This window comes from Acomys minous, assembly GCF_964271855.1.
Source record: "Acomys minous genome assembly, chromosome: 14".
Taxonomy (NCBI): domain Eukaryota; kingdom Metazoa; phylum Chordata; class Mammalia; order Rodentia; family Muridae; genus Acomys; species Acomys minous.
In genome coordinates this window covers 32,079,531-32,099,650 of record NC_140496.1, presented here as the reverse complement: position 1 = coordinate 32,099,650, position 20,120 = coordinate 32,079,531, and the positions used below count along the sequence as shown (strand labels likewise).

Sequence of the window (20,120 nt, the reverse complement as noted above, 5' to 3'; positions counted from 1 at the left end):
TACCTGGCATTGAGCCTTGTGAGGTAGCTCATTTGGATTCTTCCATGTCCCCTGAGGAGGACAGTATCATATCCATTTTGCAGAGGGGCACACTGAAGCTCTGGGTGTTTCGACCTAGTAAAGAGCCCCCCCCCCACTTTATCATGCTGTGCTGGTCATGTCAATAAAGTCAGACAAGGGGGACAAAAACAAAGGAAGAGGTACATTTGGTACTTAATTCCCAGGAGGGTCCCTCTATTCCCAGGGCTGGGGAGTCATGAGCTATACTTGCTATTTAGGGGAGTAATTCTGCATCCAGTTGAACTGGGGGTGGGGTAGGGTGGGTTGGGGGGAGTGGGGTTGAGAAGGAAGGATGTGACCTTGGCTTTCCCTGGCCCCAGTCCCTCCGGCAGGTGAGGCTGAATGAGATTCTCCTGGACTACTCTCGGGATGCTGCCCTGATCATCCTGTAAGTCAAATCTGGCTGGCGGGAGGAGCAGTCTGTTGGCATGGCGGTAGCTGCTTGCAGGGGCCCGGAGTGCTGCAGACTCAGCCTGGGGGAGTCTCCAAAAACATAGCCAGTCCAATGACTGCTCGGGGCCCTGGCCTGAGCGTCAGCTGGCAGGTCACAGGCATCATGTGTCCAGGGCACTGTTGATCCTCTTTGGCGGTTCCTTCTTTGTTTGCTCCTCTTCCTGCCAAACAGGCTTGACAAACACAGGTAGCCCCTCCCAGAAGCCAGTGTGTCCCCTAGTTTGGAAATTGTCCAACCTTCACTGGCTGTTTGCCACTCCCCCAAATGACAGCAGGAATGGAGGCTGTTCTCTCTGCACTGTTCCCCCTGGACCTGCACCCAGCCCATGCTGTCCTCTGATGCTAGCCAGGGCAGAGCGAGTGGACAGGAACAGAGGCTCTAATCCCTCTGAGTCAGTAACAAGAACATGGCCAGCCAAGACTTCCTCTACATCTGTAGCTTAGGGTAGCACGTGGATCTTGTTAAGACCTTTCTCACACTTCGTGGGGGCCAAGTACTCTGTCTGCTCTGTGGCTCTCCTCCTCCCTGGGAGGGGGCTGTTGGCCACCAGCCCGCCAAGCCAGGAGGAGCAGAAGGTAAGATGCAGAGCCTGAAAAGTGGAGAGGGCCACAAAGATCAAACACTCCGGGAACCACTTCAGGAGATAGCTCAACTTTAATCATGAAGAAAAAAGGCTATATACCCTTTGGGGAGCGGGTGGGGGCCTTCCAGGATAGGCATTCATAATTGCTTGGAACCAGGCACTTTGGGGATATTTGTTTTGCATTTGGCAGCATGCTCCTATCATATGAATGGTACACAGTACCTAATTATCCTATAGATGCAGGGAGGGTACAGCTAGCAGGAAGCTGTGTCAAAGGGCCATATATAAAATGTGGTTAGGGGCATCTATGTCTAAAGACACTCTCCAGATGGAGTCAGGCAGAGAGAGCTGGAGGTCCTGCTGGGGTGAGGGGGTCCTACACTAACGCTGAGCTCAGAGTAGCTATTCAGACCAGGAAGACTGCAACATCAATCAGCAGGGTCCTTCCAGGATGCTCAGGCAGGATGGTTCGTTTTCAGGGCTTCTACCACAAGAGAATTTAAGCCCCTCGTCTAACATATGGAGCTCGCTATGAAGCCCCAGATGGGACTCAAACCAGGAAGCCTTCCATCTCTGCCTCCTTGGCAGCCAGCAACAAACGAGCATGTCAAGAAGTGGCCTTTTCAAGGCATGTTCTGATACAGACCACAGAGGATCTTTTTTCTTTTTAATCCTGAGGTGGCGGCAAGGAAGAGGGCCATAGGCTATCTTACTTGACAATAAGATGGTTGCTGTCATGGACAGATGGTGTGTGTGTGTGTGTGTGTGTGTGTGTGTGTGCTTTTAGCATCCTCCTTTTTGGTGTGCATGGGTCTAAACATCCTGGCAGAGCTGCAAAGTGTTATCTTCTCTAGAGAGCAAGCTTACATCTGCTGACAGGAGCAGCACAGTAGGGTGTCTATTGCTGTGACAAGCACCATGACCAAAGGCAAGTTGAGGAGAAAAAGGTTTATTTCAACTTACAGGTTGTTGCCTGTCATCCAGGCGTGTCAGGGCAGGAACCTGGAGGCAGTAGCTGGTGCAGAGGCCATGGAGGGGTGCTGCTTACTGGCTTGCTTATCATGGCTTGCTCAGGCTGCTTTCTAATAGCTCCCATGACCAACAGCCCAGGGGTGAAACTGCCCACGTGGCTTAGGCCCACCCACATCAATTATTAATCAAGGAAATTCTCCACAGGCTTGCCCACAGGCCAATCTGGTGAGGATGTTATCTCAACTGTGCTCATCTCAAAAACTGACTCTACTGCTGGGCAGTGGTGGCACACTCTTTTAATCCTAGCACTTGGGAGGCAGAGGCAGACAGATCTCTGAATTCAAGGGCAGCCTGGTCTACAGAGTGAGTTACCGGACAGCCAGGACTACACAGAGAAACCCTGTCTTGAAAAACAAAAAACAAAAAACCAACCCCCCCAAAACAAACAAACAAAAAAACCAAACCAAACAAACAAAACTGACTCTGCCTTGTGTCAGGCTGACTAAAAACTAACCAGGAAAAGCAGTAAGTGTGGCAAAGACTGTTTTGTCTTGTTTCTTTAGAGAAGCCTCAAACTTAGTACCATACTGGGTTTAGAAAGCACAAGACTGAAGAGTGGTCCATTCCAAACCTGGATACCCCCTAGTCTCCACAGACCTATCTATCTGACATTGGATTCCCAAGAAGAGACTACCCAAGGAGCTCCTGTGGGTGACAGGAGGAAATGGAGTCTCTCCTCACACACGCTGGGGGAGGCAGCATTGTTCCCTTTCAGGCAGTGTAAACGCCCCTTTGAGAAGATCAGAGTGGCAAATGCGTAAAGACCAAAAAACGCTCAAGGTCTTCCTGCAGATGGGCAGGAGAATGGCAGGTGGAGCCCGAGGACAGCCATGAGCTGTGTGTGATGAGCACGCCATCAGAACCCCAATCCACACGGGTCTGGGCCCGTCAGTCTGATCTGCAGACTCCTAGGGGCTCAGATGGTAGCAGCCAGTTACTCTGTGTGGAAAGCAATGGTTCTTCATTTCTACCCACAGAGTTTGGTCAGCAGCTAAAGGTTGGAGTGATGAGAAACCTACTGGGTTATGTCCCTGGGTAGACTGTGGGGGCGTGGTCTGTGTCTTCTTGGACAGTTCTTAAACTGTACTTCCAGACAGTCACTCTACCAACGTGCAGGACACATAGCTTTAGTTCACTCAGAACTGTGACAAAAATACCACGCTCCAAGTGTCTTTATAAACAACAGGAGATCACTCCTCATAGTTCTGGAGCATGGGAGGTCTAATATCAAAATGTTAGCAAATTTGGTATCTGGTAAAGCCAGGCTTCTGATCACAGATGAGACTCACGTGTCCTTGGGAGACCCCTGGTCATTGTGTCCTCACATGGTGGGGACTCTCTAAGGTCATTCTGTAAAGAATGTGCCAACCTCTTGGCTTTATCACCTCCCAAAGCCCCCAGCTCCTAAACCTATTTTTTCATCACCCTCTAACCCAGAGGAAAACATTTCAACGTGCTGAGTCTTGGCTGGCCATGCATGTTCAGGCCACAGCAAATGGCTGGCTTACGTTCCCGTGAATTACTCATATGTGCCCAAGGACAGAAAGACATGCAGAATCCTTACTGGCTCGTGGTGTCCTGTGTAGAGTGGTGGCAGTTGCCAGTCCTTCTTTGGGCCACTGCAGAGGACACCAGGGCCTCCCGATGCTTTTCCTCAAGGCCCAGCTCCCTGTATTCAGCTCTCAGCTAGTCCGCGAGTGCTGTCTTAGGATGCCCTCCCGTGTGCCTTTTACAACATTGAAAGAGAAGTGGAGACAGTGACACCAAGCCATTAAACTGGAACCAGATGTGGACCCTCTGAGCATAGGGCCCTGCGTGACTGCACCTCTGCGGTCCCCTGGACCCCTGTTGCTGAGCACCTCCCGGATCTGCAGGAGGTCATGTTTTCCTCCTGAGAAAGGGCTGAGGAAAGGGAATTGCTCCATCAGAGACTGTTGCTAGGGAAGCTTGGTCCCGCGAAGTGTGGTCTGAGTCAAGACAGTGGAGGTGGCTCCAAGACATCTAACCAGGTGGGGAGTCTGAGGTGTGGGTTCTCCAGGGTGCATGGGTGGGACAAGCTGCAGCTTCCCCCAGAGCAGTACCGCTCCAAAGAAACGGACTTGCAATTATGACCTGCAGTTAACTCGCTGTGTGGTCATCTCTCAAGGGGTAGGGGGGCTGTGATGAGAGATTTTTTGCCTGAATGGCATCTCCCACCCACCCCATTCCTTTCTTCCCCAAAACTTCAGGAAAAGTCAAAGCCTACCAACTAGTCTTGGCAGGATTAGTTGGACACACGATGGTGTGTCTGGTCACCCTGAAGCTGACACCTGCACACACCTCACCTTAGCCAGCTGCTGCACAGTGGGGCCCCAGCTATTGGGCCAGCTCCATGGAGAGGACAGAGCAGCTGTGTGTGCATCACAAGCCTCCAAACTGGAGGCCAGCCAAGATTTCTCAAGATGTAGCTTAGGTCAGCCTCATTAGTCTTGGAAACTCTGAAGATGCAAATTCCATGGTCTCTTCCAGAAGGGGCTGAAAAGGAGCTCAGGACCCATGTCTCTAGACATTCTAAGAACAGCAAACAAGCACCAATCCTCTCTGGGACTAGGTGCAATGGACATCTAGTCTAGTGACATTTGGGGCAGCATCTCGCTCTGTCTACTAAGCAGTGGCTTTTCTGGTGAATCATCCTCATACCTTCACCCACGTGTGAGCATAGCTACATCTGCGCAGGTGTTGATGGGACACAGTAACTATCCCTACCCGACAGCCTCTAAGCAGGTTAAGAGCCTGTTCCTGTGGGGACCAGGTACCCCTTTTCTCTGTAAGGATTTCCTCCGCATTACCAAAAAGGAGTCCTCACAACCAGCACACATGCTGAGGAGGATGCTGTGAGCGTGGGCCTTGCTGTTTTAAGAATCATAACTAGGATCTGGGTGCCCGTAATCCCAGCACTCAGGGAGGCAGAGGCAGGTGGATCACTGTGAATTTGAGGCCAGCCTGCTGGTCTACAAAGTGAGGCCAGGACAGCCGAGGCTACGCAGAGAAACCCTGTCTCGAAAAACAAACAAATGAACAAAAACTGAAAGAATCATAACTAAATTGTGTTTCTTGAGGGAAGAACACTGTCGTAGGAGCTGGGTCCCCTGCTCAGGATCTTCCAGATGGGAAGTGGACCAGCTCTCAGCCTGTGATCATTAGTTCCAACCAGGGCCTTGACTTCCTAATCCAGCGTTTACCCAACATTGCCTTGCAACTTTGAACAGAACTTGCTTTGTTCCCAGCTTTGTTCAGAAGATCAGTGGTTTAAGGAGAGCATATCCTGTTGGCAAGAGTAAGCGTGTCATTGGCTAGCGCTGGAGTGAGTTACAGGTGCTGTCCCTGGGACAGGGTCACAGGCTCCATGGAGGGAGGGAGCATCATGCTGAAGCTTGCTGCAGGAACTGTGGGCGGTTTTGGCTGGGAGCAGGCAGGCGCACCTGGGCCCTGTGGCCTTTATAGTTGGCAAATTCGGTTCCCAGCAGTAATGTAGTGTTCCTGAGACGGAGGAGTCCTCGGCCTCAGGAGTGCCTGTGAACTCTAAACTCAGCCTTTCTCCTCTCCCACACCCTTTGCATGGAAGGTCGCTAAATGCTTTCGAATAAAGATGAGTGACAGTTGCTTAGTGACAGGCATCCTGGTTCCCGTCCACCTTCCCTGCTCTTTGGGACCTCACTTTCTAAAAATAGGGCAGTAGCAGCTGTCCCACTGTTGTTCTGACCCTGCATGTTAGTTAGTGGTCACGGGCTCTCAGTGGGCATGGTGAGGTTGTAGCAAGCAGATGCAGCTGGTAGAAAGAGCTAGGAACCTGGTTCGAGACCGATCTCTACCCCCTGCACCCTGCGCGTGTCCACAGACAGACAACAAGGGTAGTACCTCTGTCACTTTAGAGAACCCTGAGGCTCAGTGCTAGGCAGGCACTTTTCCAAAACCACAAAGCTGGGGACATGATAGTGCCGGCGCTCAGGCAATTTCTATGGGGTCAGATTCTGAACTCTGAACCCTAGTTCAAATCTGCCTGGCTGGCTGCTCTGACTGACTGGGAGTTCTGCTGGGGCACTGTGCACTGCTGGTCTGTGTTAGAGCTCAGAAGAAAGAGTGCCTGTGGAGGGACTGTCAAAGATACCGCCGTGTAAGTACTGCTATGCCAACTTCATGCTCCATAGCTGGTTTCGCAGGGTGCTGTATTTCCCAGAAGCTGAGCCCTCAGCACTGGTACATGGCCCCAGTGCATCTTTAGAATTCTTAAGATGGTAGAAAGGTTACTTTCTGATCTAAGTAGCCAAACATGACTGCACAACAGTTGGGACAATGGACCCTGAGAAGCTGTGCTGGATCTACCCTGACATCCTCCATGGGCCAGGAGACAGGACAAGGACATGCAGCCACATCACATGAGCACATCACACTGTAGCTTTGGGAAGGTACGTGGCTGGAAAGGCAAGCCTTACACGGTGCCAGTGACCTCTCCCACTCAGCAAACACACTTTGAGTCTGTCTGTCTCAGAGTGTGTTTAGGCACAGAGGGAAAGGGCCAGGTTAAACTCCAGCCTGCAGGTGAATGAACGCACACATTCCAGCGGGGGAGATGGTTAACAAATAAACACAACTAAAGTTACCTTTAAGATGGTGGAGAAGGCCTATGAGAACAGTAAAGTGGGGACTGGGTGGAAAGGTGTGCCAGAGGAACTGCCCTTGAGCAGAAACCTAGGTGATGCAAAGGAGCCATCCAGAGCTGGGCATGGTGGTTTACCAAGTGTTAAGAGCATCAAGCAGAGAGGTCCCAAGGCAGGAGCAAGCTTGGCATTTAGCACTGTGGCTGGTCAGGAGTGAGTATGGCTAAGGGACGCTAGAAAGGTCAGAGGAGACTAGATCATAAGGGGATGAAAGGAGCAGGCCATGGGTCCCCTTAGAAAGAGTTTGTAGCTGAAGATAGTCTTTGGGGAGCTGTGAAAGACAGCAGGAGGACTTAAAGTGAGTGGAAAGGAGCGATGGGCGAGAAACAAGAAGTAAGCTGATGTACTGTTCAGAAAGTGAGCCTGGGGCTGGGCTGGGTGGAACCCTGGGTAATTCCTCTGCGTCCATTCTTCCTCCTACAGTACCTTGCCCATTGGAAGGAAGGGCAAGTGCCCCAGTTCGCTGTACATGGCCTGGCTGGAGACCCTGTCCCAGGACCTGAGACCTCCCGTCGTCCTTATCCGAGGCAACCAAGAGAACGTGCTCACCTTTTATTGCCAGTGACGCCTGGTGTGGGGGTTCCAACCTGAAGCTGAGGGGTTGGGGGTGGAGGCAGAACACACCCTCTCCAGCTGGAGCTGGGGGGGGGGCGCTTTGCAGTCGGCTGTCTTTTCAGTCATCACATCTGCCGGCCCCTCTGTAGAAGACGGTGTTTCCAAGCTGGCTGAACCCCACCAGACACACTTTCTGGGCCTTGAAGTTGCATGGGAAAGTCTTTGGGAGATCCTATGTCTTTTTTAAAAAGCTTAGATTTGTCCTGATGACCAAGTATTAAACTACAGTCTTTGATTTGTATGCAAATTGATCCCCAGCACTGGTGTGCATCTTGGCAGTCTCTCCAGACCATCCCTGAAGCCGTCCTCAAACTTGTCTTCTTTTCCAAAACAAGAGAGTAGGAACCCACTCCCGAGGACCTGTGCAGAGCTCTGATGACCGCAGGGTCCTCCGAGCCTGTGTGGTAACTCACATTTCTCAACCCACGGAACAACTGCAGGGAAATGTCACAAAATAATACTTCTCACTCTACAGGGTGCCCTCTAGTATTTTTTGTTCCACTTCTCTCTCCCCTCCCTCCCTGCATCCCTCCCTCCCCACCCTCCTTTCTTCTGACAGAGCATCAAGTCGTCCCAGCTGGCCTTGAACTTGCTGTTCTTGAAGGCAAGAATAGCTTCAAACTTTTGATCCTCCTGCCTCTGCTCCAGAGTGCTGGAATTCCAGGCACATGCTGACAGGCCTGTTTTATGTGCTAGGGTCAAACCTATGGCTTTATAGACACCAGCGAGCACTCTGCCTGCTGTGCTACCCCTACCTGGTCTGTATTCTGCTTCTTTTTGTTTTGTTTTGTTTTTTTTCGAGACAAGGTCTCTCTGTGTAGCCTTGACTGTCCTAGACTCCTTTTGTAGACCAGGCTGGCCTCGAACTCACAGTGATCTGCCTGCCTCTGCCTCCCGAGTGCTGGGATTAAAAGTGCATGCCATCACATCCAGCCCTATTCTGCTTCCTTTTAAGTTTGCCTGCAATCTACTAAGTTATTTTCAGACCCACTATTGTGCAGTGATCCCTGATTTGAAAACAGGTTTAATTTCCACAGGTTATGCATACAGTCTATTGACAGTTTCTTGGTTGTTTGGGAGTTTTGTTTTGTTTTGTCAACTTGACACAAGCTAAGGCCACCTAAGCAGAAGAAGCCTCAATTGTCAAAATGCCTCCTTCTGATTGGCCTGGCCTGATGTGGGAGGGCCTAGCCCACCTTGCAGTGCCACCCCTGAGCAGGTGGTCCTGGGTTGTATAAGAAAGCAGACTGAGCAAGGCAGTAAGAAGCATTCCTCCATGGCTTCGGCTTCCGTTCCTGCCTTGAATTCCTGCATAGATTTCCCTTCTGGATGAAGTGTAAGGTGTAAGATGAAGTAAGCCCTTTTCTTCCCAGGTTGCTTCTGGTCATGGTATTTATCACAGCAATAGAGACCCTGACTAAGCCTGGGCTCTGCTGTGCATCACTGCCATACCCCCACCCATAGCTCAGGAAAGAAAAACAAAAAACCCAACAACAACAAAACAACAACAAAAACCCCAGCAAAGATGGAGAGGAGGGGCCTGAAAGATGGGAGGGTTGAGAAAGAGATGAGAAGACTTGCAAAATCTTGAGGACTATAGTAAGAGAGAGTGTTACACTATGGGGGTGGAAGGGTGGAGTGCACAGATTTTAAAGGACGAGGGAGAGATGGTATGGTGAGACTGGCAAAGGAAGAAAGACTGATTCTACCAGCCCAGAGCTGGAGGGACTCACCAGCCCAGATGAAGGACAGCAGGTTGGCAGATGGCCAGGTGTGTCAAGGTGGGCTAGGGCAGCTGGGCAGGTGGTGAAAGTGCCTACACCTGCTGCAAGGAGTGTTCCAGAGCTGCTGCAGGTTAGGTCCCCAAGAATGGCGGCAGCTGGGGTGTGAGAACGGGGCAAGCATGGTCACGCACTGAGAGCAGGGCACACAGCAACAAGTGTTGAGACACCCAAGTACAAAACACAATGGGCTTTGCTCTCTTGAGAGACAGAAGCAGAAAGTCAAGTTGTTTGGTGGCGTGGCTGGACCTGCTCCTCTAATGCTAAGGAAAGCACCAGGCTAGGGCATCCTTGTTAGGCTAAGCTTGGGTTTTGTCAATGTCCTCCAAGATCATTCCAAGTTTCATGAGATCACAAAAGCTATCCCCATCTTGAGGTCGTCTCTACCAAAAGTCAGGGCTTCAAGCTGCGACGCTCTCACAAAGCCCTCGCTGTTCTCAGGTAGGTTAGGGCTTGCTGAGCAAGATGGGAGCCTGGCAGTGTTTAGCAGGTTTCACTGTTCTGCTGTCCAGGGACCCTGCACCCAGTTCCCAGCCCTATAGAAAGTGTGACCTCCACTAAGTAGTGTTGACGTTTTTTTGGAGTTCCTTCCTGGCAAATGGCATCCCCTCAGACGCCACAGAGTGCTTGGTTTGAGATTACAGAATGTTTTAGCTTTGCATATTAAAAAATTATTTTAAATGTTAAATCTGTTTGTGCTGGCTAGTTTCATGTTTAACTTGACACAAGCTAGAGTTATCTAGCAAGAGTGTGCCACCTTCCCCCAGCCCGAAAAAGTTTTCAGTTACCATCAAGACCCAAAGGCATGATGAAGAACTTATTTGTTCAGAACTCACCGTTTTTTCAACTATAAGAAGTGATTTGAAAAGATTAGCCGTTGTTTTGTTGGATTTTTTGGGTTTGGTGATGGTAGTGGTTTGGCTTGGATTTTTTTTTCTTCTGTTTTCTTTCTTTCTTTTTTGTTTGTTTGTTTGGTTTTTTCCTTCTCACCCTGGATGGAACTTTTCTCTTGGTCCTTGAGCTCAGATGGTCAGCTTGCTTAGGAATATCTGCAGCTGTGTCTTTTCCCTTTGCTCCTCTTACACACGTTTGCAGTTGCCCATAGGGAACATGTGCTGCTCAGCCTCATGACACCACCCAGCATTCTGGGTCTCGCCTCAACTGAAGGGAGGTTGGGTAGGTACGAAGACCCATGATATGGCCACGTGAAAACTTGGATCTGAGTTTCTGATACCCTCCATTGTGTGACTTCGGGTGTCTTCCTTTCATCTCTCTGGGCCTCTGCTTACACAATGGGAGAATTGGGCCACAGCAAGTGTCCCCAGACAGCTTACCCACCAGCAAGTGTGGCTTGGCCCGTCATGGCTGGCCAAATGGTTTCTAAAGCAGGAATGGGCAGATGGAGCCAGGGTAGCCAGGGTAGACCTTCTTCAGTTCCTGTCCTCCCTCCACGCCCACCCCCTTCCTGTTTCCCTGCTGCGGGAGCTTTGGGTCAGGTCCCCAAGATGTTCCATTTCCCTTTTAGGCAGCAGCAAGAGAGAAAAGTCCAATACCCACTACATAACTCTTTCTGCCTTTGGGTAACAAAATGCTTCACATTATTACATTTTTAAAAAGAGTTTAGTTCTTAACTATGCGTATGTATTTATGCCTCTGTGTGGGTATGTACATAGGTGTGCAGATACCATCAGAGGCTAGAGCCGAAGTGTCCCCTACAGCTGGAGTTACAGACAGTTGTAAATTACCTGTTAGGACTGCTGGGTCCCAAACTTGGGTCCTAAATCCCAAGCCATCCCTCCAGTCCCGTGTTATTACATGTTAGAGCCAGGAGGTACTGTCCCTGTTGATGCTTTGATGCTCCCACAGGGTGGTGGGCCACAGGGTGGTGACTTCAGCTCTAGCCACTGATGAAGGAGCTTTCACTTCTCCACCCCTGCCACCCTCCCACCCCGACTCCGATAAGTGCCTCTCTATTTCCCCCTCTGCATTTCGGCCTCCAGAGTTAGTGGTACCTTCCTTCAGCTCCCAAGTAGATTTCTTGTGGCTTTGAAGTAAGTACAGCCCACTCTCCACCCTGTCACTCTGCCACTTCCCAGGTCACAAGGCTTTGGACCTCATCAGCCCACAGGGAGCCCTTCTCAGAACTGAATTCCCTCTCAAGTACTTGCCTGGCCTCTCCAGTGTGGTCAGGTTGAGGTGGGTTTCACAGAAATGAGACCTCATGGAATAGTCCAGAAAAGCCACCTTGCTGGGAAAGCCCCTAAAGTGTATGCAAAGCAGCCAGACTGGCCTCACACTGCTCAGGGAGTCGGTGTATGAGCCTTCAAGAATGTTCGCAGAACAAGAAGTGTAGCCATTGCTGGGATGGGCAAGAACCCAGCTCGTGGGAAATTTAATCTTGTAGCTGAAGGCACAAGGGTCCCAAGTGTGCAAGTGCCGCTTCCTTCCGAAAACACTGGAGAGCCACTGGCTGGGAGGCCTGCAAATGGAGTCCTCCAGGTAAAAGAGCCAATGGTGAGAAGCAAGCGCTTCTGAGAGGTACAAAGAAAACATCCTGGTGGCAAAAGATAGGGGAACATTTTGGTAACAAAGCTGAGCAGGTCCCTTGGAGGATATGGCTCTGGAAAGAGGCGAGGAGAGCTGGTGCGGGAGTGCTTCCAAATTTGAAGCAAGCTTTAATTAAGTACAGGCCAGGATGATACACTCTAGCCGGGACTATTCCGAGATTCCAGAAAATAGCCACCAATCACATTTTGCAGAGGCTGATAAAGACACACCAACAAGGCCAGCCTATTTCCTATTAGGTCCAATCAGGGACAGGAACACATCCTTCTGTATTTTTTTGCCTAAGTACCTCCTGGCTACATGTGATCAAGCACATGAGGTACAGTTGGGTCAAATGAACTTGTTTAGGGAAGTGAAAACATTTGGTTTAACGTAACGCCCTTTTTCGACTATTTTATTTTGGTTTCTTATACCTCTACCTCCCTTCCACCAACCCCTTAACACTAGGTAGGAGAGAAAGGCGTTTAGAGGGGGAAGGGGGCAGAGTTCTCTCTAGATGCTTCCTTCTTGTTAGGGTTGTTGGGTTCCTTGGGGCAATACAATCTCAGTCATCAAGATGTCTGACAGCCTAGAGAACAAGCAGCCTTCTTTCTCCTTTGACCATCTCCTCGAAGACTGTGTCTCCCTCTGTCTCTCTCTGTCTTTCCCTGCCCCCCTCCCCCGATAAATACCCTCTCTGAGTCCTCAGAATTAACTGCCTGCAACTGGCAAAGATCAAAGTGGGGCACTCCGAGCCACAGAAGGCAATTATCAGCTATGGATAAACTAAGACAGTCCCAAATCCCACACTTGGGATTAAAATGAAAATATATTAACATAACATAACATAACATAACATAACATAACATAACATAACATAACTGGAGTTTTTAAAGACACCAAAGTATCCACTACTGTTTATAATCTTCCATAAACAATAGCCCTCAGCATTTCAGGAAGTATCTATCCCTGGGCAAGGGGGTTACAGGTTAGAGACATTTTCAGTTATGGCTCTCTTAGGCACAATGATTAAAACTTAAAATGTAACTTTGGATCTTACAGATCCCGTTCTGTAACCCCAGCTCTTGGGAGGAGGCTGAGGCAGCAGAATTGCTAAGAGTATAAAGCCATCCTGGACTATAGAATGAGACCTTCTCTCCACAGCCCCCCCCCAAAAAAAGAAGCCTCAAAAGAGTTCAACAGAAGGAGCAACAATAGCTGGGGGTGGGAGAAACCTGTTAACAGGAGAAAGAGCTTGAGCAAGAGCCAGCAAAAGAACAGCTCTAGATAGACCGGGAGAACCAGAATTAACCAGTTTTCCCAGAGTACGAGAAATGTGTACCCGGGAGAATAAAAATGGAGGCTCAGCGTGTATAGCCATGTACATGGCAAACAATCGAGCGTGGCAGTGCACACCTGTAATACCAGCAGAGGCTGAGGCAGGGTTGTGAGTTCAAGGCCAGCCTGCGATACGTAGAAGACCCTGCCTTAAACTATGCAAGGCAGTGGAGGGTGAGCTTCCAGAGGAGGTGAGGGGCAGGGCCAAGCTTCAGGAAGTATGTGACCCAGATGGTGAGAGTAGGAAGAGAAGAACCAGGAGGACCCAGCAGAAAAGGGAAGCGGAATCCTGAAGTTGACAAAGCTCAACATCCTAAGCAAGGCGGATGGAAGGATGCAGACAAGGGTAGGAAGAAATGCAAGTGGGCATTGCTTGGGCGCATGCATAAATAGAGTCACAGTCCCGGACTCTGAGCTGGGCCAGTTCTGAGAATAAAGGACATGGGGAACATGGGGCCAGGGAACAGACTTAATGTCATGGAGAGAGACCTTACAGGATTGGCTCTGCTGTTGCACTGGTTGCTTTTCTCAGTCGTGTGACAAAAGCAAGTAAGGAAGTTTTGGCTCTCCATCTCAGTGGACTGTCCACCCTGGCCCAGAAGGTGTGCTAGCAGGAGCTGAGGCGGCTGGTCTGGAAGCAGAGGGAAATAAATGCCGGAGCTCCACTTGCTTAGTCATCTGGGAGCCCAGCTCACCCCTGGGAGTATGCTGCCCCCATTCCAAGTGGATCTTCTCTGTTAAACTTCTCAGGAAATGTCCCCAAATGCCCCTGCCCCCTCACCCCTGCTTCCCCCACCCCCCAAATCCGACTCCCACCCCCAAGACAGGGTTTCTCTGTTAGCCTTGGATGTCCTGGACTAGCTTTGTAGACCAGGCTGGGCTTGAACTCACAGAGATACGCCTTGCCTCTGCCTCCCCAAGTGCTGAGATTACAGGCGTGCGCCACCGTGCTGGGCTTTGACCAGAATTCTTAACCACATCAGGTTGATGGTCAGGATAAACCATCCCGGGGGTTTTATGTGTGAGTGCAAACAGGTCCATCAGAAGTGTGACCCGAGCTCTGGAAGAGTTTGGGTATCCCTCGCCACTGGCTTTTGGAAGCAGTGAGCGGAAGCAGACCCAAGAGACACACTTGTGATCAGGAAGTGGGAAACACAGCCAGAATGGAAATGCCTGTCCTTCCATGCCTGCTTTGCCAGCTCTGTGGCTGGAGGGCATGCCACTCTGGTCTTCACATTCACCTCCTTATGTGGTAGTCAGGAGCCCTACGAGGGGTAGGTCCCCCAAGACCTGTCCTGATTTGTGACTTTGAACTACACACTTCACCTCTGCCTTTCCCAGAGTCACCTTTTTGGTTCACCATTCCCCCTCTCTTCCTGGATTGAGCCTCTTATCTCCTCTGGCACTTCCTTGTCATTCGAATCTCTCCTCTGACTTCCCAGGCACCATCTGGCCTCTTCTACTCACCTCCACTCTGGAACAGAGGCCTGTGGTTTAGTGACTGCCCCCGCCCCCTTGCAGTCAGGTGGAGCCACGTGGCCTACTCGGCTGATGGACTTTGAGAAGGCGCACACCGCTCCTGAACTGTCAACAGGAAGCTGCTAGTTAAAGTCGGACTTTACAAGATGACAGCAGTTTTGATAATGGAGCCTGAAGAGCTGCCTGACTGACATAAAATATTTGGAAAAGAGAAACAAATGTTCTACAGACCACAAACACTTGGTGGGCCAGAATCTCCCATCATCCTGACTAATAAACATACCTTCTAAGACAACGGCAACCCAGACACTTCCCTGTGGAGGGAGAAACCCCTTTGAGTCTCTACCTCAGTTTCCTCAACCTTTCCATTGCTGGCTTACTTGAATATAAAGTTGCACCTATGTCTTCTATTTTTCTTTTCTTTGCGCACATTCAACAAGCATCCCTGAAGTGACTGAGTGACTGAAGAGTGAGTGGATTACACTTGAAGGGATGGGGACAGATGCCAACAGAATGAAGGTCAACAGAGCAGTGCATTGTGGGAGCAAGTGACTAAGTGAGCACCCTAAAAAGAGTCCTGGGGGTCAGTAGATCTTGCTTCTAGAAGGGTAAACCTTCAGGAACAGATAGGCAGCAGCATCTGAGAGGCAGCAACAAGGAGTCGGGGGGTATGTGTGTGGAGCCTTCTTAGTGGGGGAATGTCCAAGGGTCCTTTCTTGGAGAAAAGTACGATTGGTTAAGGTGGAGAGATTTGTGGGGTAATAGCTCAAATGTACTAGTCAGCTTTCCGTCACTGTGACAAAATACCCGAGACAATAAACTTATAAAGGGGAAAGGTTTTGACTCTTGGTTTTAGAGGTCCCAGCTCATAGTCACTTGGTCCCATTGCTTTCTGGGCCTATGGTGAAAGAGAAACATGGTGGGGGGAGTGTAGTACAGCAAAGCTGGGAAGCAGAGAAGTCTGACTGGCGGGGCACAGCCCCAGTGACCCCACTTCCTCTCACTCAACCCCTGCCTCCTAAAGGATGCGCCACCCACCAATAGCATAATAGGTTGTGACCCAGTGTTTTGCACATGACCTTTGAGGGACATTTACACCCCCCCCCCAAACCATAACAGCAAGGCACAGAGGGAAGGAGCCTGTTCACAAAGACCTAGGGGTAATTACTGAGGACTAAGGATAGCATGGACCTGAGGAGGAAAAAAAAGAAATCCTGCCTTGACCACACCAGCAACGAAAGACAAGGAGAAGCAGACAAAGGCATTTGTGTGGGTGGGAAAGACAGCGGGGAGAGTCCAGGGCTGAGAGGGAAATTCGAGAGCATGCAGAAGTAAGCTCAGGGAGCATTCTGAAAGGGCGAGCCATGTTAACAAGAATGGTGCTTGAGCTATTTCTGTGGTCTTTAGCCTTTGCTGAAGTTCTGGGTCTGAAACTGGTTTCAGGAAGGTAAGAGTCTCTTCCTTATTTGTTTGTGGTTTTGGCAGCACAGACACTAAGTGTGTGTTCCATCACTGGGCTCCTGCCCTAGCTGGAGTTGGGACTTTTCCCAGGGTAGAGGTGGGTGGAAGAGAAAGAACCCAGCAAGCAAACTTCTATTCCGGGTACTGAAAAAACTGTAAAGTGAAAAGATGCAGTGTTTCTCTATGCCCTTTTGTTTGTTTGTTGAGACAGGGTTTCTCTGTGCAGCCTTGACTGTCCTGGAACTCACTCTGCAGACCAGGCTGACCTTGAACTCACAGAGATCCACCTGCCTCTGCCTCCCCTGTGCTGGGATTAAAGGTATGTGCCACCATTGCCTGCCTTCGTTTCTGTCTCTTTAAAGTAAAATGCTGAACGGCAATCGGATATTTAGCCAAGGAGCGAGTGGGAGGCAGCTATAGGGTGAAAGGCCCATGTCTATGGTTACCTGGAGCTGGTGTTCAGCTGTGACTCTTTCCTGGGTGTTGGCAGTGTCCACGTGACTCTTATGTGTCCTGGAGCCAAACTTAGGCCGCCAGGGAGAACCATAAGCCTGCACATGGACAGTCCTGTAGCCTGAGCTGGGACAGCAGCTCCTCTGAGGGACAGACAGTCTGCTCTTCCCTATGGTGGTGTGCCCTGCAGGGGTTACCCATAAGTATTTGCTCTGTGGCAGCTGTTATTGTGTCCCCCTCTCTCCACTGGAAAGGCTGGGAACTCAGATCCAACAGAACAGCCCAAGGAGTTTTGTTTTTTGAGACCGGGTTTCTCTGTGTAGTCTTGGCTGGCCTGGCCTGTAGACCAGGCTGGCCTAAAACAAACAAACAAACAATACTTCACTCCCACCCGGTCCCAGTGGACTCAGCACCTTGCCAGAGCTCAAGAGGTCTCCAACACCCTTTAAAAGGAGTTCTGGATGGGTGAGGCAGATGCTCCTAAGCGACGCCCTGGCAATCACTAACTGCCTCTCTGTCTCTCTATGATTTGCCTATTCTGGGTATTTCATAGAAAGAGACACAACGTGTGCCTTTTTGTGTCTTGCGTCTGTGTCTTACTCCACTGTGTCTGGGGGCCACCCACATCACAGCATGCACGCACACGTCACTGCTCTTGACGGCTGGTTGGTATCGCCTTGTGTGGCCTCATCACCTTTTACTCGTTCTTCAGTTGACAGACGCAAAGGTTGTTTCCAGCTGTTGAAAATTATGCTGTAGTGAATAGTAATGAATGAATATAGTGTAATGATTAAGCAGGGTTTTTTTTTTTCCCTTAGGTGGTTTGCAGTTTTGTTTGGATGTAAACCTAAGTGTGAAATTGTAATACTATGATTGACTTAAAGAGAATTCTGGGTACATTTTCAAACAAAGTAAGGGTGGAGGGTTTTGGGGAGAGGCTTAGCATGTATGTGTTTATATGTTAGTGTGTGTGTGTATGTGTGTAGGCCAGAGGTCAACTTCAGTGATCCTTCTGCCTCTGCCTCCCCAGGTGCTGGGTTTATAGTCAAGCGCCACCACGCCCGGCTCAGTAGAGGCATCTGTGAGCTGCCTCATATGGGCTCTGGGATCTGAACTCTGGTCCTCATGATAGAGTGGCAGGCGCCCTTAACCACCAGGCCATCCTTCCTCTCTCTCAAGTGGATCCGTTGCTTAGCACTGGCCACAGTTACGAGGGGATTTGACTCCAGAGTAGCTTCTGGTAAGGCAAGAAAACTGCTCTGGTTATCGTGGGGGGGGGGGGGGGAGGTCGGCGGAAGGCTGGATTTCAAGACTAGAGACCGTGACACCCTCTTCCTGGGAGACAAAGATGCTTTTGCCTGTGGTTCTGCTGACCTCAGAAAGGACCATAAAAGGCGAAGTTCTTGGTGCTTTTCGTTATTTAGGGGATTTCTAGAGACCAAATAAAATAAGTGTTCCAAAAATGTAATGCAGAAGTCCAACCAGATCTGTGACTTCAGACGGTTTGAAATAAACCACGCGCATGCTCAGTCATCTTCTCCCAGCTCTGGTTTTGTGAAGACCTCTTCTGGGTCTCGGGCCCGACGAAACATGAGACAGCCCTTGGTTCCTTGGCGCTTTCCATGCATGTTCAGAATGTAAACTGGATTAGGTCTCAGCACAGACAAAGCATCATAGCGGAGCCCCCCCCCCCCACCGCCCAGTGGAATTCTAACCAGCCACAACCCTTTCATTTGCACAGACACCGTCTAAAGAGACAGATTTCTTCTCCTCAGCTCACCGAGTTTCATTCCTTGATCCACTTGAACTCCTGTCTCTGAGGGGCACAAAGGAATACAGGCTGTACGCGATCAACTCCACTAGCCGGAAACCAACAGGTGATGGCTGAGAGGAGGAGCGGCAGGAGCCAGGAGGTTAAGTGGAAGGGACGCTGGGGAGTGCGGGTGTGGTAGGAATGCTCCGTATTGTGGGAGAGGGATGGGCTACGCAGGCAAATATAGTTGCCAGGATATATATCAATCACACTTCAGACCTAGTTAAATACTAAGTTTAAAAGAGCTGTTAGCATTCTAGGTGCTTCAGTTTGCCTACCTGTGGGGTGGAAATGGCAATACCCATACTCCCTAAGACAGTGCTGGGAGAATGTATGGTGAGGTCCCAGAGGCTGTGCTATACAGCCAACCCTTGTGCACTGCAGCTGTTGTCTTTACAATCTCTATACAAAAGGCAGTCTTTGCTGTCAGGCCTTTGTTCCTCCTGCCTTGGTTTTGCAGTGTCTCCCTTCCCCCCCCTATGGTGTCAATCCACCTTATTAGAGATCTGTATCTCTTCTTCCACTGACAAGTAGGGTGATCCAGCCGTCAAGTCTGTCTCCCTCTGATGGCTTTGATCATGACTACCCCAAATTTCCCACTACTCACACTTCCAAGAGGGCTCACGGTCTTTGCTGAGGTGGTCCCAAGACCTCTTTCCATTCAGTCTCACTGATATCAACATGGCTGTTGTTGTTGTTGTTGTTGTTGTTGTTGTTGTTGTTGTCATTGTCTCAAAATAAACCCTGTACTCCTCACACGTGACCAGTGGGGCCTTTGAACATCTATCAGATGTTTAACATATCAGGCCCTCTGCAGTAGATCTGTACCCCAAACCTCTGCCCTTTAGGGGGCAGTGCACAGGGTCTCATGATGTAGCCCGGATGACCTAGACTTGAGATTATCCTGTGTAGACCTTCTGAGTTCTGGGTGCCACCATACCTGACTCCTCAGTCCTTTGTATATTTTTAAACTGAAGCTGTATATAAATGCAGTAAAATGCACAGATCTATTTATTTGGTTTTTTTCTTTTTTCATTTATTTAATCACTTTAAAGCCTGATCACAGCCTCCTCCTTCCTCTCCTCCCAGTCCTACCCTCAGCTCCCCTCCCCCTACTCTCCCCTCCCTTCCCCCATGGGTACCAACCCACCCTGGCACATGATGTCACAGCAGGACTAAACACATCCTCCCACTGAGGCCAAGCAAGGCAGCCCAGCTAGGGGAAGGGATCAATTTATTTGTTTTTTCCAAGACAGGATTTCTCTGGGTAGCCTTGGTCATCCTGGAACTCGCTCTGTAGACCAGGCTGGTCTCGAACTCACAGAGATCTGCCTGCCTCTGCCTCCAGAGGAGCTAAAGGATGTACCACCATCGCCTGGCAATAATGCACAAATCTTAAACATAATTTGATTGATTTTTGTTTGTTTGTTTGCAGGGCCTTGTAGGTGTCAGGTAAATGCTCTGCTACGAAGCTATACAACCCCCAGGCCCAATTTGATTGGTTTTGACAAACTTGGATGGCAGTGTAAGCCACATTTCGGTAAAGGCAGAGGATATGTCCTCCCCTAGCTATATCTCTGGTGCTTTGTAGCATGCTGACAGAATAGAAGCACAGGTTCCCTAGAGAAACACCCTGATGCTCTCCAGTATGCATTGACTTCCTCTGGTACCCATACTCTGCCATGGTCAATCTCCAGCTATCAGTGTGACACCACCGAGAAAGAACCGGGCAGAGAGAACCACAGTGAGTCTTTGTGAACCATGACAACGGGGACCATAACTGTGCCCCACCCAAGTCTACATCTGCTTC

At 49.9% G+C, this 20,120-nt stretch overlaps 1 protein-coding gene across 3 annotated transcripts in view; it reads left to right on the top strand.

Moving 5' to 3' along the window:
• Positions 1-7,682, top strand: part of SLC12A3 (solute carrier family 12 member 3) — a 35,899-nt gene extending 28,217 nt beyond the window's left edge. For all 3 annotated transcript variants that reach the window (XM_084757462.1, XM_084757463.1, XM_084757461.1), the window contains exons 24-25: positions 381-448; positions 7,250-7,682. In XM_084757462.1, coding sequence (XP_084613588.1) covers positions 381-448; positions 7,250-7,391 — 210 coding nt within the window. In that variant the 3' untranslated portion in view covers positions 7,392-7,682. The remainder of the gene's footprint in view (positions 1-380; positions 449-7,249) is intronic.
• Positions 7,683-20,120: the final 12,438 nt, after the last annotated feature.